The sequence below is a fragment of the Arachis hypogaea genome, chromosome 12, assembly GCF_003086295.3.
Source record: "Arachis hypogaea cultivar Tifrunner chromosome 12, arahy.Tifrunner.gnm2.J5K5, whole genome shotgun sequence".
Classification (NCBI taxonomy): domain Eukaryota; kingdom Viridiplantae; phylum Streptophyta; class Magnoliopsida; order Fabales; family Fabaceae; genus Arachis; species Arachis hypogaea.
In genome coordinates this window covers 9,392,942-9,408,176 of record NC_092047.1, presented here as the reverse complement: position 1 = coordinate 9,408,176, position 15,235 = coordinate 9,392,942, and the positions used below count along the sequence as shown (strand labels likewise).

Genomic DNA, 15,235 nt, shown 5'->3' with positions numbered 1-15,235 from the left:
GATAAGAATGTCTGTCGTTTGTTCAGTTGTCTTGACGGGCAGTAATTTTATCATTCTTTTTTGAGTCTTGTCCTGATCAAATGATAGTCTACTTCCAAATACTTTGCCTTTTATGGAAGACAGGATTCGCAGCTATGTGAAGAGCAGATTGATTGTCGTAAAAGAGACTAAAAAGTGTCTTATGCTCAGCCTGGAGTTCTTTGAGAAGATATAGCAGTCATTGTCCTTCTCTAGTTGCCTGGCTCATTGTCTTGTATTCTACTTCTGATGGAGAACATGAGACACTAGTTTACTTCCTGCTGTGCCAACATACAAGAGTTCCACCCAAAAAATAATAATAATCAGTTACAGATCTTCTAATATCTGGGCAAATTGTCCAGTCCGAATCAACAAACCCTGTGAGTTTCAAGTTATTGTCTTTGGCAAAAAACAACCCTGAACTCGAATTACCCTTGAGATACCGAAGCACATGGAGACCTGCTTGAAAATGTTGATCAGTGGGACAGTTGAGACATTGGCTCAAATATCCTACAGCATACGAAATATCTGGTCGAGTGTTGGTGAGATATAACAACCTACCAACTAGCTTCCTGTACCGTAGTGAATCACTCAGCTTCGTCCCTAAATTCTTGGAGAGGACAACTGAATATTGCATAGGAGTGCTTGCTGGCTTGGCCCCCAACATACCAAATTCTTCTAAAAGGTCTAATGTGTACTTGCGTTGGCAAATTACCAACCCTTTTGAATTATGAGCAAATTCTAGTCTTAAAAAGTACTTCAATCTACCGATATCCTTGATTTTAAACTTTTCATCCAAGACCCTTTTTACATTGCTGATTTCTTCCATGTCATTCTCAGAAAGGATGAAGTCGTCTACATAAACCAGAATTGCTGTAAATCCATTCTCGATGGCTTTAGTAAAAAGAGAATAATCATGTTTTGACTTTGTATCACTCCACTCAACTTCAAATTCCACATTCTACTTGCTTGTTTTAGCCCATGTAAGGATCGTTCTAACTTGCACACTTTTCCTTTTGGAGCATCAAGACCCGATGGTGCTCGCATGTAAACTTATTCGAGTAAGTATCCATGTAAGAACGCTGTGTTGACATCCAGTTGATGAAGAAACCAGTTTCTGCTCATGAAAACAGCAAGTAACATTCGTAGAGTGTTCATCCTTACTACGGGGCTGAACGTGTCAAGAAAATCAAAGCCAGGCCTCTGAGTGAATTCCTATGCAACTAATCGCGCTTTATAGCGCTCTACTGTGCTATCGGGATTTTACTTTGTCTTGAAGACCCACTTACAGCCAATGGGTCTCTTCCCAACCAGTAAATCAACTAGATGCCAAGTTCTATTGTTCTCAAGAGCCAAAATTTCATCTTGAATGGCTATTCTCCAACATTCGTGCACCACAGCCTCTTGATAGGATTTTGGTTCGGGGTTGGATGAGAGATGTAGTGCAAAACGTTTATGATTTTACGAAAGAGCATCATAATCTACTGCCTCAGAAAGTGGATACCTATGTGTGGTTGGCACTTGGGCTTTGGTGGATGTAGCCATGAGCATGCAATGATAATCCTACAAATAAGAAGGGGGTCTTCTCTCTCTGGTGGTCCTTCTCGATGCTATATGTGTGTGTGGTGTAATTTCAGCCAGTTGTATATTTTCTGAATGTGCTAAAGATGTTTGTGAATCTTATGTATCATGCATTGTTGTGCCTGAAGTGCGTGAGGCATTGCTTTGTGCTTGTGTAGGGGAAGGCATGGGATGTTCCATGATAACGTGTGGAATATGTGTGGGAGTGTGTGAAATATGTTATGGCTCAAAATCTATTGTGAATAAATCAAGGTTAATAATGTTGTGAGATGGTATGCATGTGTGTAATGCATGTTAGGAGCTTGAATGATTGTCGCTGGACTTGTATGGAAAATGAAGCTCATAAAATTGTACATGTCTTGAAATAAAAAGTTCTCTAGAATTCAAGTCAAATAGAATGTATCTTTTGGTTCTTTGTTTAAATCCCAAAAATATACATTTTTTAGCTCTGTTATCTAATTTTCTTCGATTAGCAGGTAAAGTGGAAGTATAAGCTAAACATCCAAACATCTTCAAATTTTTCAGATCAGGTAATTCATGAAACAAGATTTGAAAGGAAGATTTTTCATGCAATTTCTTACTAGGCATTCAATTGATAAGATGGACAGCATGGCTAACAACAAAATGCCAAAAAATTTTAGGAATATTAGATTGAAATATGAGGGCTCTAGCTGTGTTGAGAATAATTTGGTGTTTTCTCTCCACAACACCATTTTATTGTGGAAAATGTTTGGTAACCAAAAAATATTAGCCAAAAACAGCCATAACTTTCATTATTTAGCATTCATTAATTGTTGTGACAATTAATGAATGCTAAATAAGGAAAGTTCCGGCTGTTTTTTTTTGTTTACCTAGCATTACCCTTTATTGTGGAGTCTCAACACAACTAGTTTGATGTTGTATGCCTTTGGAATAAAAAAAGGTTTTAAGGCGATAACACAACTAGTCTTCTTATTCATTTTATAGTTTTTCCAAATTGAGTTAGAATCAAATTAACAAAAAATTGTAAGAGGGAACTTGCCTCTGATTTGAGTTTAAAAAAAAATATCCATGTAAATTTACTTTTTTCATCTACAATGGTAAGAAAATACTTATAACTATTAATAGAAGGAGTAGAAATGGGTCCTTATATATCCACGTGAACAAGATCAAAGCAACATTTTATTTCTATAACACTATCAATAAAAGGCAATTTCTTTTGTGTTGAAAAATGGCAAGAATCACATGGTATAATGCTGTTTTTACAATGAACAAATGGGTGCAGTTTCTGAATGTTATGCATCCTTTCTTGTGCCATGTGTCCTAGTCTAAAATGTCACAAAATTTTTTTATTATCTAATCCATGTGCTATGTCTATTTGTGCTATGTGTGATATGACTTGAGTGGGAGGAGAAACTAATTTCTGATTTGTAGGCAATTTGAGTATGTAAAGTCATTAATCCACCTCAGCTGTGTCAATCATCTTTCAGGTATTCAAGCTCTGAGTCTCACACCTTGAGTCAGTTATAAAACACTTACAATACAAATTTTTAGTTAATTTTAAAATTAAAATGAGATTAAAATTGAATGATGGAATATACAATACATTGGTGAGAAATAAGTCTTTCGTGAAAAAAATGGTGCCAATGATCTGTGTTATAATTTGCGAGCCATTGAAAAATTTAACTAAAATAGGATTGATGTGTCTATAACTTGCAAAATTTGATATGGTGTGAGTAACATGGTCAGTGGCTCCTGTGTCCACAATCCAAGATTTTGAAAAAAAAAAATTTCATTGTAAACAAGTAAGAAATATGTGTACTCATTAACAAAGCATAAAAGCTACCTAAGATATTGGAAGGATTGATTGAGTGAGGAGCTGGGTTGACACCTTGAGGCTGGGTATCTTCTTGTTGGAGGATAGACATAAGGAGTTGTCTTTGTTCAAGATAATGTCACTGTAGAGCTAGTTGGATCTGCCAGTTGAGGTGAGTTTGGATTGCTATTGTCATCACATTTCTTTTCTGCACCCATGTTGATGCGAGTGCTTCTAGGTTGTTGCTAGGGGTGGCAAGCGGAGAAGCCCACCCCGCCCTGCCTAATGAGGCGGTCCTAAAATCTCACCCCGCCGGCCCGCCCTGCTTAACAACGGGCTGGCGGACTGGCGGGTCAAGCCCGCTAAATCTCTTTTTTTTATTTGTTTTACTATTAAGTATTAAATAATATAAATTACCAAAAAAAAAAGTATTAAATAATATATATAATTTCACAACTATAGTCTTTATAAAAGTATTATAATTTCTGAAGATATAAAAAAATTATAATTTCTAAATTAACAAATATTAAAGTCTTTATAATTATAAATATGTAATAAACTTAGTCATAAACCAAGTTTTTTTAAACAAAATAATAAAATCAATATTTTCCAAAGTAAAATACATATTGTCCAAAATATATAATTAAACATCGACAAATTTAGAACATAATCAATCAAACATAAAACATAATCCAAAACACTAAATTAGAACATCTTTGAAAAAATTCTAAGCCCGGTGGAGAATCCCACCCCGCCCCACCAAAGCCCACGATTTAAGCGGCTTAGGCGGGCTTTTAATGTGTGGCGGTCTCAATTTTTCAGCCCGACCGTCTTTTTTGACGGATTACGCGGGCCGGCCTGGCGGGTTTAGACCCGTTTGCCACCTCTAGTTGTTGCTTCATATGGGGAGGGTACCCTTGCTTTTGGTAGCAAACATTCACCAAGTGCCCAACCTTATTGCAAAATGAGCAGATTTTAGGATAGCCTCTACCAAAACTACCTCAACCCCTCCCTCTATTGCTTCTTCCAGATCCACCCCTACCAGGCTACCACGAGAATTGAATTTTGAATTTTCGTCACGATTAACGAAGAGGTTTAGCAAGCATGACTTGAGATGAGGTTTAGCAAGCATGACTTGAGAACGAACATTGTGGTATTGCTCATTAAGCCCCCTAAAGAATCAAACAATATAGGTCTCTTTTTTCTAAATTCGAAACTTTTTCAGCCTACAAACACACGTGGATTCACATGCTACACAAAGAGAAATAGATTTGAAAATTTCAATTTCTTCCCAAATAGCTTTCAATTTTTTAAAGTAATCAGTGATGCTTGAAACTTCCTACTTCAAAGAGAACAATTTTTCTTCCAATTCTGCAATCTTGAAGATGTCACCTTGATAATAACGATGCCTCAAATCATTCCAGATATCCACAGCTATATCATTCCAAATGACACTTCTTGAAATTTCATTACGCAAGGATTGAAGAATCCATGCCACGACAAAGGTATCATACTTGTCCCATGTTGAAAAATTGGGATCATCTACACTAGCACTACAAGAAAAACACCGCTTTCTGGGGTGATTCCTATTCGGCCGTTGCCTATTCTCAAAGGCTACGCTTTTCTGAACCAAGGGCTATGCTTTTGGTGTTTGGGAATAGGGTGCGCTTTTCAAGTGATGCTATCCAGGACCAAAGGCTACGCTTTTCAGTTTCCATTTTTACCAGAATAGGCTACGCTTTTCAGCGCTACTGCATCACCTGTAAAGCGTAGCCACATTGTATACAATGGCTACTATTTATAAGTGTAGCCTTAGGTCCTTCCTTTTTTTTTTTGTATACCATAGCTACTGTATATAAGTGTAGCCTTAGGTCCCTCATTGTTTTTTTTATTTTCTATATATATATATATATATATAATTTTTTTCTAAAACCTAATATTTAATAATATAATTATATAATCCTATATTTTTAATTAAATTAGTGAAATATTATAAAATAAAAATAAATACATAATAATACTATGTAATATTCTTTAAATAATAAAAATTATCCTTAAACAAGATTTAGGTTGCCATAATAAATTAGCAACCATAAAATCTTCTATTTGAAAATAATACAAATTATTTCTCTAAAAATAAAATTTATTTCTCTAAAAATAAATTACTTCAAATTAGCAACCATAAAATCTTCTATCTGGGAATAATACAAATTAGCAGCCATCATTCTAGCTAGTAAACAACATCCCTTGTCACTTCAAGAGTCACTTTGATTACCCGCTCATTTATTCCTATGTTCTTCATTTATCGTGGAAGTAGCTCATTCCTGTTCTCATCTCATCTTGTGGTGTTGGAGGAGTTCTCCTAATTTCGTCCATTCGAAATGCAGCTTAAATCTACACAAACAAAAGTTACATAAGAAGCTTATCAGAGATATAATTTTCTGCAGAACAACTTCAAACATAGATGATTAATAAAAATGCTTCACCATGTGAGAAAATGAATCTTGGAATTACTTTAGTTGTCTTTGTTTCTTTTTTTAATTCTTCAATTATAATAAGCTCCACTATAAGTGTTGAGCTCTTTCTTTCTTTCAAAAAGAAAAAACCTTAGAATTATAAAGAATGAAGCACTTGATACCATTGTCTATATTCTTGGTTGAATAAATATCTTAGGAGTATATTTTCAGTACTTTAAGTACACAAATTAAGAAAGAAAAAGAAATCACCAAATTTGCTTTCTAGTTTGCATTACTGAAATGTACTTGTCCTGTTCTAGTGAAAAAGATCAGATAGCATATGAATTACCAATTTACTTTAAGTGCAAAAATTGTAATTTCATATCTAAAGGTGCGAAAATTGAATTACCAACTTACCTCCTACTGCAAAGCCTCATCAAGCTCTTGCTTATCATCAGGAGTGATGTCTTTGGCGTACAGCTGAGATAAACAATTCCAGATCCTAAAGAAAGCATTAAAATTTAATTTTAACCATTCTAAGTAATTAAAAATGTTGTTCCCTTAAGGTTCAGATGCAACATTCAAAAGTTGTTACATTGGTTTAACAGAGAACTTGGCTATGGCTTCAGAACAACAAGCACCACAAAGATCTGAAACCATTTGTGCTGCCCTGACTTAGAATTTTAGGAACATGAAGCTCAAATCAAAACACATGGAATTAGTTAATAGATAGAGTGAAGAGGAGGTACCTGTCACAAATTTGAACCTATTCCATCATGGATGCCATTCTTTGTTGATCAGCTTCTAGAAGTGATTCCAAACCAGCTAACATGCTCTTATCCATGATTCAACCAGGGATTTTGGAAAAGAAACTCAAACCCAAGGAACGAAATTGAAACCAGTTAACTAACAATAATATAGGATGAAACTAAAGACTAAAAAGAAATAGAAAGCAAACAAAACATAACTAAAGATGAAGTAGAAATTTGTGCAGAAGATGAAACTAAATACCACAATTTATCACTATTTCACTATCATGTCAAGTATACACTAAGAGAAGAATAATGGACTATGAATATAAAAGGAATAAAAGCAAGTACAAAAATCATTATTTCTCTCTCTGCAGAACCTCTGCTGCTTTGATGAGACTTTAATCTGCCAAAAAAAATTGTCAGCATAACAAACTCAATGTTAAAAAAAATACCACATCAAAAGCAGAATTTTAAATGACTGAGTCTGTCAACAAGAAATTGTCAGATAAAAAGCCAATGATCAGAAAGATGCCACATCAAAATAGAACTAGTTCTAGTATTCAATCAATGTATATGTGCACCATCAAAGTCACTGATGATTCCTTGTCAGTGAACAACAATGCTTAGATATTTAATACATAAATTCCTCCATAAACCTTGGATCAAATAACAGCTAATATATCTGTATGAATTAATGTACCAATATTCTGTAGCAATATTAATTACCTATATGAGATTCATCATGTTAACAGAAAGGATACTAATAACATCAAAATCATGTGACTGCAAACACTTAAAGAGCCTTTGCAGAAAGAAAAATAAGTCAGTTTAAAAACAAAAAATATTCATGATCATGCATGCACATTGCACAATAACTAAAGATCACCTGATTAGTAATGACAATAAGAATAAGAATAGTCATCTACACCCACATTTAGATCCTTCTGCAACTCACACCTGATTAGTAAGGCTACAAAGATATCACAGGAATAAGTTCCAGGCTTCTTTAGTTTTCAGATGAATTCCTAGTTTATATGATTAAGGAGAATTTAAATTGGTTATCAAATTTCCATGTAAAATACCCAAAGCAAAGAAAACATAACAAAAAAAAAACATCAGAGAGGAATATAGCTTCAAGCTAGAAATTGAAAGCAACCACTATATTCAAGGAATGCGTATGAACCAAGACATAAATCAAAATATTTCAGTGTGAAATCTGTTATTTTCACTAATTTTTTCTTAAGATGCTAAACTAGTTGAAAACTTAAAATTTGAACCTAAAACCCCCCAAAAATTCACAGAACCAATTGAAAATTGATACATACTTTCTCTATCTTAATTAGCCGTTGCAGTTCATCATCACTATCAAAACCATACCCACTTTCGAACTGAAAAGTAAGAGCGAGTTAGAGAATGAGCAAGAAAGGGATGATACAGAACAAAGAATGTTTACGTGGTGACAGAGGATACAACGATGGTGATGAGCGGCGACGCAACGGCTTAGCGACAGAGCACGACGGCGGCGAGACATCCCTTCGAGCTCCTCGGTGGCAGCACAGCAGCCCAACAGTGGTAGAACGGCGATGGCAACAAGCCCTAGCAGCGGCGGTGGAGCTTCAGTGGCGACGGAGCACCCCCTTCTTCTCTCCTTCATCACATTCTCTCTCTCTCTCTCTCTCTCTCTCTCTCTCTCTCTCTCTCTCTCTCTCTCTCTCTCTCTCTCTCTCTCTCTCTCTCTGGCGCTCGACAATGACGGCAGCAGAGCCCTAGCCGGCGTCGTCCTTTCCTTCCTTCCCTCTCTTCTCTTCTTCTTCCCGTTCTCCCCCTTTTGGATTTCTTCCCTCTTTCGTGTGTGTATGGAGTGAGGATGAGGGTGTATGTCGCGTGAGTGAGGGTGACTGGGTGAGGGCAAATTTTTGCTAAGTGAGGGTGACTGGGTGACTGGGTGTGTTGTGTGCGAAAGGGTTGGCGAAGGTGAGGGTTATGCGTGAAGGTGATGAGAATGGCGAAAGGGTGTGCTTCTGGAAGGAAGAGGGTTTGTTGAGCGCGAAGTGGGTTGTGCGTGTGTTCTTCTGGAGGGAATTGAAAGGGGAACGAAAAATTCACTAAGTGTTAGGATTTGCCCTACATAGATTAGGCATCATTTTAAAATACACTCAAAATATAATAAATAAGTTACTCTTTAAAAGCGTTCGCTTTGATACGAAAAGTGAATCCATAGATATCAACCTACGGCTACGCTTTATAAGTGATTTCTATAATACCTAAAGCTACACTTTTTAAATGATGTCACAATTGTGTATCTTTTTCTCTTATAACAAGGCAACACGGAGAAAAGTGTAGCTACGCTTTTCAAATGTAGCTTAAAAAAAGTGTGGCTGAATGGGTATTTTTCTTGTAGTGTAGGTTTCGGTAATGTGCCATCCACAAATCTAAGTTTATTTTTAGATTTTAGCAGAATTAACATCGCTCTGGATCATTCATTGTAGTTCTTGGTATCTAATTTCACAGAAATAATTGAAACCCCAGGATTTTCGCTTGGATGAAGAAAGAATACACTTGAGGGATCAAAAAGAGGACTCACACTGTTGCAATTCAATTACGACTGCAAGTGCGTAAGTTGATTGAGGAAATGAGATAGAGTGTGAACATCAAACCCTAGAGAAGCACCGACGCTGAAAACGGAGTCTGCCATGGAGTTACCACGAAATTGAACAAATCTAAATCTTATCTTTACCTACTCGTTGATCGGAGTCACTATCTTGCACAATTGCAAGAAAATGAGGCAATGCACTTTCATCAAATTCTATTGAGTGAGTTGTGTAAAGGAAAGAGAAGAGAGGGGGAGAAAGGCTCACCGCACCATGATAAAGAACAGAGGCATTAGGAGCATAGCAACAATGAATAAAAGAGGATGGAGAGGTTAGCAAGAAGAAGAGAAAAAAAATAGGGCACGCAAAGGTGAGGATGGAGAGGTTAGCAAGAAGAAGAGAAAAAAACAGGGCACGCAAAGGTGAACAACGGAACTGAATCATTAAAAACATAGTACCAATATATATATAAGCTATAACTAATTAGGTTACATTACCACTAATCACTTTCTAATTAAGCATGATAGTCATGTAATAGTATGATTTATGTATTTTTTTCGTCTATTTTTTACCACAAAATCTAAACGTAGTTTTTTTTATAATTATATATTTATTTCAATTTATTTATCTTATGAAATCTTAATATATATTTTATCTTTGTATTGACGTATTTTTTATATTATAAAAAATAATTATTTTATTTATAAGAGATGATAACATCATTTATATTTTAATAATATTATTCTTTTTTACAAATTCATACAAAATATAATGGTTTTAAATTTTGTAAAATCATCTAGGGCGCCCTTGACTCTAAGAAGTTGATTATATTTTATTGTTATAAGTATAACACCCATAATATGATTATTTATGATGTGTTCAAGAGTCTAAGATAGATATGGGATTTGGCATGGTCACTCTTGCTTTATAATGTTTGTTGTGTGATGTGATTAAGTCCTTATTCTAAGATGTCTATATTTGAAAGGGATATATAAGTGAGAAAAAAAGAATTTAACTTTATACTATAATAAAATATACACAAAAAATTATACATAAAAATAACATTTAAAGATTACTTCTTATATTTAAAACCGTATAGTTTTTTATTGGTTGATTTTCTGTAAGGTTAGGCTGCATTATCAAATTCTGATAAATTGCACAAACCTGTTGTTCCAAGGATTTGCCTTTCATTTGTTATTTAATCAACGAAGTCATTCATTTCTGAAAAAGTACATATATAGATATTTTCGTACTTTTTTATTCATCTGTTTTTGTGATAATGCGTGTGGATTATATGAGTCTTTGACAAAAATATCTTTTGAGAAATTTTAAATAAAGAGAATTTTCTGTGGATATTTTTAATAAGAAGCTAAGAGAAACGATAGGTATATATATATGGTCGAAAGAATATTATATGCATTGTTTTTTTATGTAATTTTTTGTATATTTTTATTTTTGTACTAAATTTAATCAATCAAAATGGAAAATATATATATATATATATATCACTTTTATCTTCTGGTGTACTATACTAAGATGTTGAGTAGCTATGAATTGAACAAGCTAAGTCATTCATTTATTCGATGGTCGGACAGGTAGTTGAAGCATTATAATGCATATGTGAAGTCCATGTCATTAGGGATAGTAACACTACTCAAATTTATCGGTATTTATTTTGGTGCGGGAAGGGATCTTTAGGAGGGTTTAGGTGATATACTCGTCTGGTATATTTATAATATATAAAATATATAGTTTTAGAAAAATGCTACTTATACAATAAAATTTAATTTTTATTCAACTTTTAAATTTGATATTTTATTATTTTAATTTTTTAATTAATCATATTTCTTATTTTTAAGGAATCACTCTTATTTTTAATATATATTTATCACCGTAAAATTTATAATTATTTACAATGCATTGATTTTTTGCAAATCAAACCATAAAATTTTCAACAACTTTTTGTTTACTAATTTTTAAAAAATTAATGAAGTTTTCAAAATCAATTAAACTCACTTCAATTATCTTTTATTTAAAATATTTAAAATTTATATCAAAAATACATCTAAAATTAAATAAATAACATAAATACATTCAAAATTATGTATTAACACATCTAAATTAATGTCATTGTAGTTCTAAATTACATATTGAACACAGCAAAAATTAAACTCTAATACACATCCAAAATTATAAGAATGCACTCTAAATATTTTATCAACACATCCAAAATTTATGTAAAAAAAACTTTTATATATACAGAATAATAAAAAAAGCAATGGTATCAGATAATGCGCAAAAAAACTCTATAAACAGAAACCCATCCTAACCTTAAACACGTTTTCGACACGGATAAACGGCGAGCTGATGCGGACGAACGGCGACGAGGAGGAGGAAGACATATTAAAGACGTGAGAAAATAATCAAAATATAACTCAATGAGAGTTATGAAGCAAAAACTTATTGAGTGCACAATAAAATTGAGTTGCTAGTGTGTATATATTTTAAAAAATTATATTATTCTTTTTCTATGTAGCACAGAGAATTAGATAAAAATAGATCACCAGAAAAAAGATGAAAAAAATTATATTTTGTGACTAGAAAAAACAAGGTAGAAATCATATATACGGTGAAAAATTTATCAGAAAAAGAAATATTAAGAAAAAAGTGCGCCGAGAAACTCTCGCAAGCACAGACCCTCCCTCGGATCCCAATATTTTCATTGTCATCGCTTCCAATTCAAAGCCTTCACCGGCCAAATTGAAGAACCCCCTGCCTCCAAGACCTTCTTTTTTCAATCCACTGAAGAGTAAGCTCAGCGCCGATGCTTTTGCTGACAATTCGGTCCCCATCGGATCCTCCGATTTCGGCGTTAGGGTACTAGTGCGCTTCTGGTAATTATGATGTGCGATGAATATAACTGCTCTGCTTCTTTCAGGATTTTGTATGGTATTAATTAATAATTAGATGGTTTAAGATTTATTTTAAAATTTTAAAATCAAAATTTTGAATTTTAACTGATTTGATTTTTGGATGTGTATTTAAATTATAATATATTAATAATTAAATATATTAAATTTGAAATAGAAATTTAAAATTGAAATTTCAGTTTTATTTAGTTTGTATTTTGAATGTGTATTTAATTTTAAAAAGATATTAAATCTATTTATAATTTTTAGATGTATTTGTTTTACTTTTTTTTTTAATTACTGTAATAAAAAGCTGAATATTGTACAACTTTTAAAGGATACCTAGTTGAATTGATAATTTTAATATATAACATATATAATATATATAAAATAATTAATAATATTATATTATTTTTAAATTTTAATTTTTATTTTAATTTATATTATGTATGTGATAAAGATTATATAAATTTTAAAATTTAATTTTATTTATTGAATTTTAATAATTATAGCAGTAGACCGAGTACCTGCAGAGACGAATTAGAGTTCAATTTTTTACTACCTGGGGTAGGAGCGAGACGGATTATGTGCGGATTATTATAGAGTAAGACGGGATCGGATAGGACGAAAATTCGCCTCTAGCCACCTCGTTGTTACCTCTATATGTGATGTGAGACCAACGATCACGTGAAACTCGATAAAGTAGAACGAAAATGAGATTTCAATGGAAACATCTAGTTAGTTGTTTAGACTCTAGAGTGGTATTTGAAAAGGAAACTGAGACTGGAAGATATAGGTTGTAGTGTATTTGGTGTAAAATATAATGGAATGAGTTATATCTCAATATCATATTTAATTTAAGATAAACATGATAAGAAGTAGATTTAGAATTTAAAAAGTTAAATAAAAGTATTTTTGAAAAGAAATATTATAGAAGTTTTAGTTTTCATCTCTACAAATTTTAGTCTCCTATGTCTTTATTTTTTAAAAATATTAAAGAGACTGAAATTTGTATCCCAAAATTAAAATTTTAGTTCACTACAACAAAAACGTCATTTAGCGGCGGTTCCTAGAGCCGTTTAGCGGCGGTTTTGAACCGCCGTAAAATATTTTGCGGCGGTTCCTGGAAACGCCGGAAGATAGGGCGCGGCAAAACGGATTGCGGCGGTTTTAGTCAACCGCTGGAATAACCGCCACAAAATATAATTTGGGAATAACCGCCGCAGTATATTAAGGAAAATTGCTATTTCCTAATTTGCGGCAGTTAAAAACCGCCGCTAAATGTCGGATAGGAAGAAAAAGTTTATAGTTTTGCGGCGGTTTCAAAACCGCCGCCAAATTCAAATTTTTCATTAAAATTTTAGATTTTCTATTATTTTGCCTATTTTGACAAAGAATGTTTATTAAACTTTAATTTTTTTTATATCCATGATTGAATGCAATTTTTAAATGCCAATAACGTAATCAAGAAATCTTAGTGGTAAATTTGTTCACATGAGTTAACATATAAAGGTTACAAGTAACTTGTGAATTTTTTATCGTAAAACGAATGTAGAAAAAGTGTTACGAGTTTAAGTAACAATGATTTAAACATATGTAGCTTCAGATAGTAGTCTTCACTTAACTAGATTATACCCAAATGGTTATTTCTAAAGAGAACAATGCAATATGTGGTAACACTCATTTTGCGGCGGTTTAAACGTAACCGCCGCAAAATGCCTAACAAGAAGTCACCGGCGGACATATCGCGGCTAGGGGTGTCCGCGGATCGGATCGGATCGGATATGGCCGAAAATTCGATCCGATCCGCACAATTTCCATCGGATCGGATATAATATCCGCACTTTTTAGTGCCAGATCCGATCCGCACATTTGCGGATCGGATCGGATCGGATATGTCTGCATAATTAAACCTTCTCTTTTTAATCATATTTCTATGTAAAAAAATTCGATAAAAATATTTCTTTCATACTTTTAAACTTATTTATTCCTAAAATATTTTTAATCAAACTCTCTCTAAATAACAAAAATAAAATAATACAATATATGAATAATAATTACTAACTAAAACATACAAACAAGTAAATATAATACCAAACATATATATATATTATTTATTTTTTAATTATTATAGTGCGGATCTGCGGATCCGTGGATCGGATACGCGGATGTAGAGCAGATATCCGCGATCCGATCCGCAAAGGGTGCGGATCCGATCCGATCAATTTGCGGATCGGATCGTATCCGCAATTTTCGGATCGGATGCGGATATTTACCGCGGATCTGCGAATATGATCCGATCCATGGACACCCCTAATCGCGGCGATTTTCGAAAAGACGCCACGAAATGCAAACCGGACCGGCAATATAGCTGCAGTTTGAAAAAACCCGCCGCTAAATGTAAACCTGACAGTAATATAGCGGCGGTTTTGACAAAACCGCCGCTAAATATCGGCCTGATTGCAGCCCCAACCTCTAACCGCCGCTATATGTGCCGCAGTTTGTCTTTTCGCGGCAATTTCACAAAACCACCGCAAAATAACCGTCGCTATCTTAAGAAATTGTTGTAGTGATTTTAGTCTCTCATCACCAAATACAATATTCAATCTCAATTTTTAATGTTAGACTCAGTTTTAAAAAACAAATACAACCTAGATGTCATTTTTATTTGATCTTGAATCAATGCATGCCTTGTGAACGTTAATGAAAGAAAAATATTCTCTGTATATTAAAAAGTAAAAACTAGTTGTTAAATTAATTATTATATATTTATGTATTTATATATATGTATATATTTTGAAATTAAAAATTACTCAAATTTATTATAGTATAATAACAATCATATTATTTATACACAAAATATTAATTATTAAATTAGTTTTTTTATATAAAATATATATTAAAATATAAAATATATATTAAAAATAAATTAAATAATACATAATTTATATATAAATATATAATAATTAATTTTCTCTTTCTATATATATGTAATATTTTATAATAATTATATTTGTAATAAATAAATAATTAAATTTATTTATAATAATATAATAATTTTTTATAAAATATTAAGCATATATTTATATATTATATAATGGTTAATTGATAACTGAATTTTTGTGATCTAGCA

The 15,235-nt window shown here is 32.9% G+C and overlaps 1 protein-coding gene across 1 annotated transcript; it reads right to left on the bottom strand.

Moving 5' to 3' along the window:
* Nucleotides 1-289: 289 nt before the first annotated feature.
* On the bottom strand, nucleotides 290-847 carry LOC140176617 (uncharacterized mitochondrial protein AtMg00810-like). The gene has a single exon (XM_072208146.1). It carries the CDS (start codon nucleotides 845-847, stop codon nucleotides 290-292), a length of 558 nt encoding a protein of 185 aa, XP_072064247.1.
* Nucleotides 848-15,235: the final 14,388 nt, after the last annotated feature.

Excerpts from the sequence above, each read along its gene's own strand:
- LOC140176617 (XM_072208146.1), bottom strand. The coding sequence starts at position 847 with ATGGAAGAAATCAGCAATGTAAAAAGGGTCTTGGATGAAAAGTTTAAA.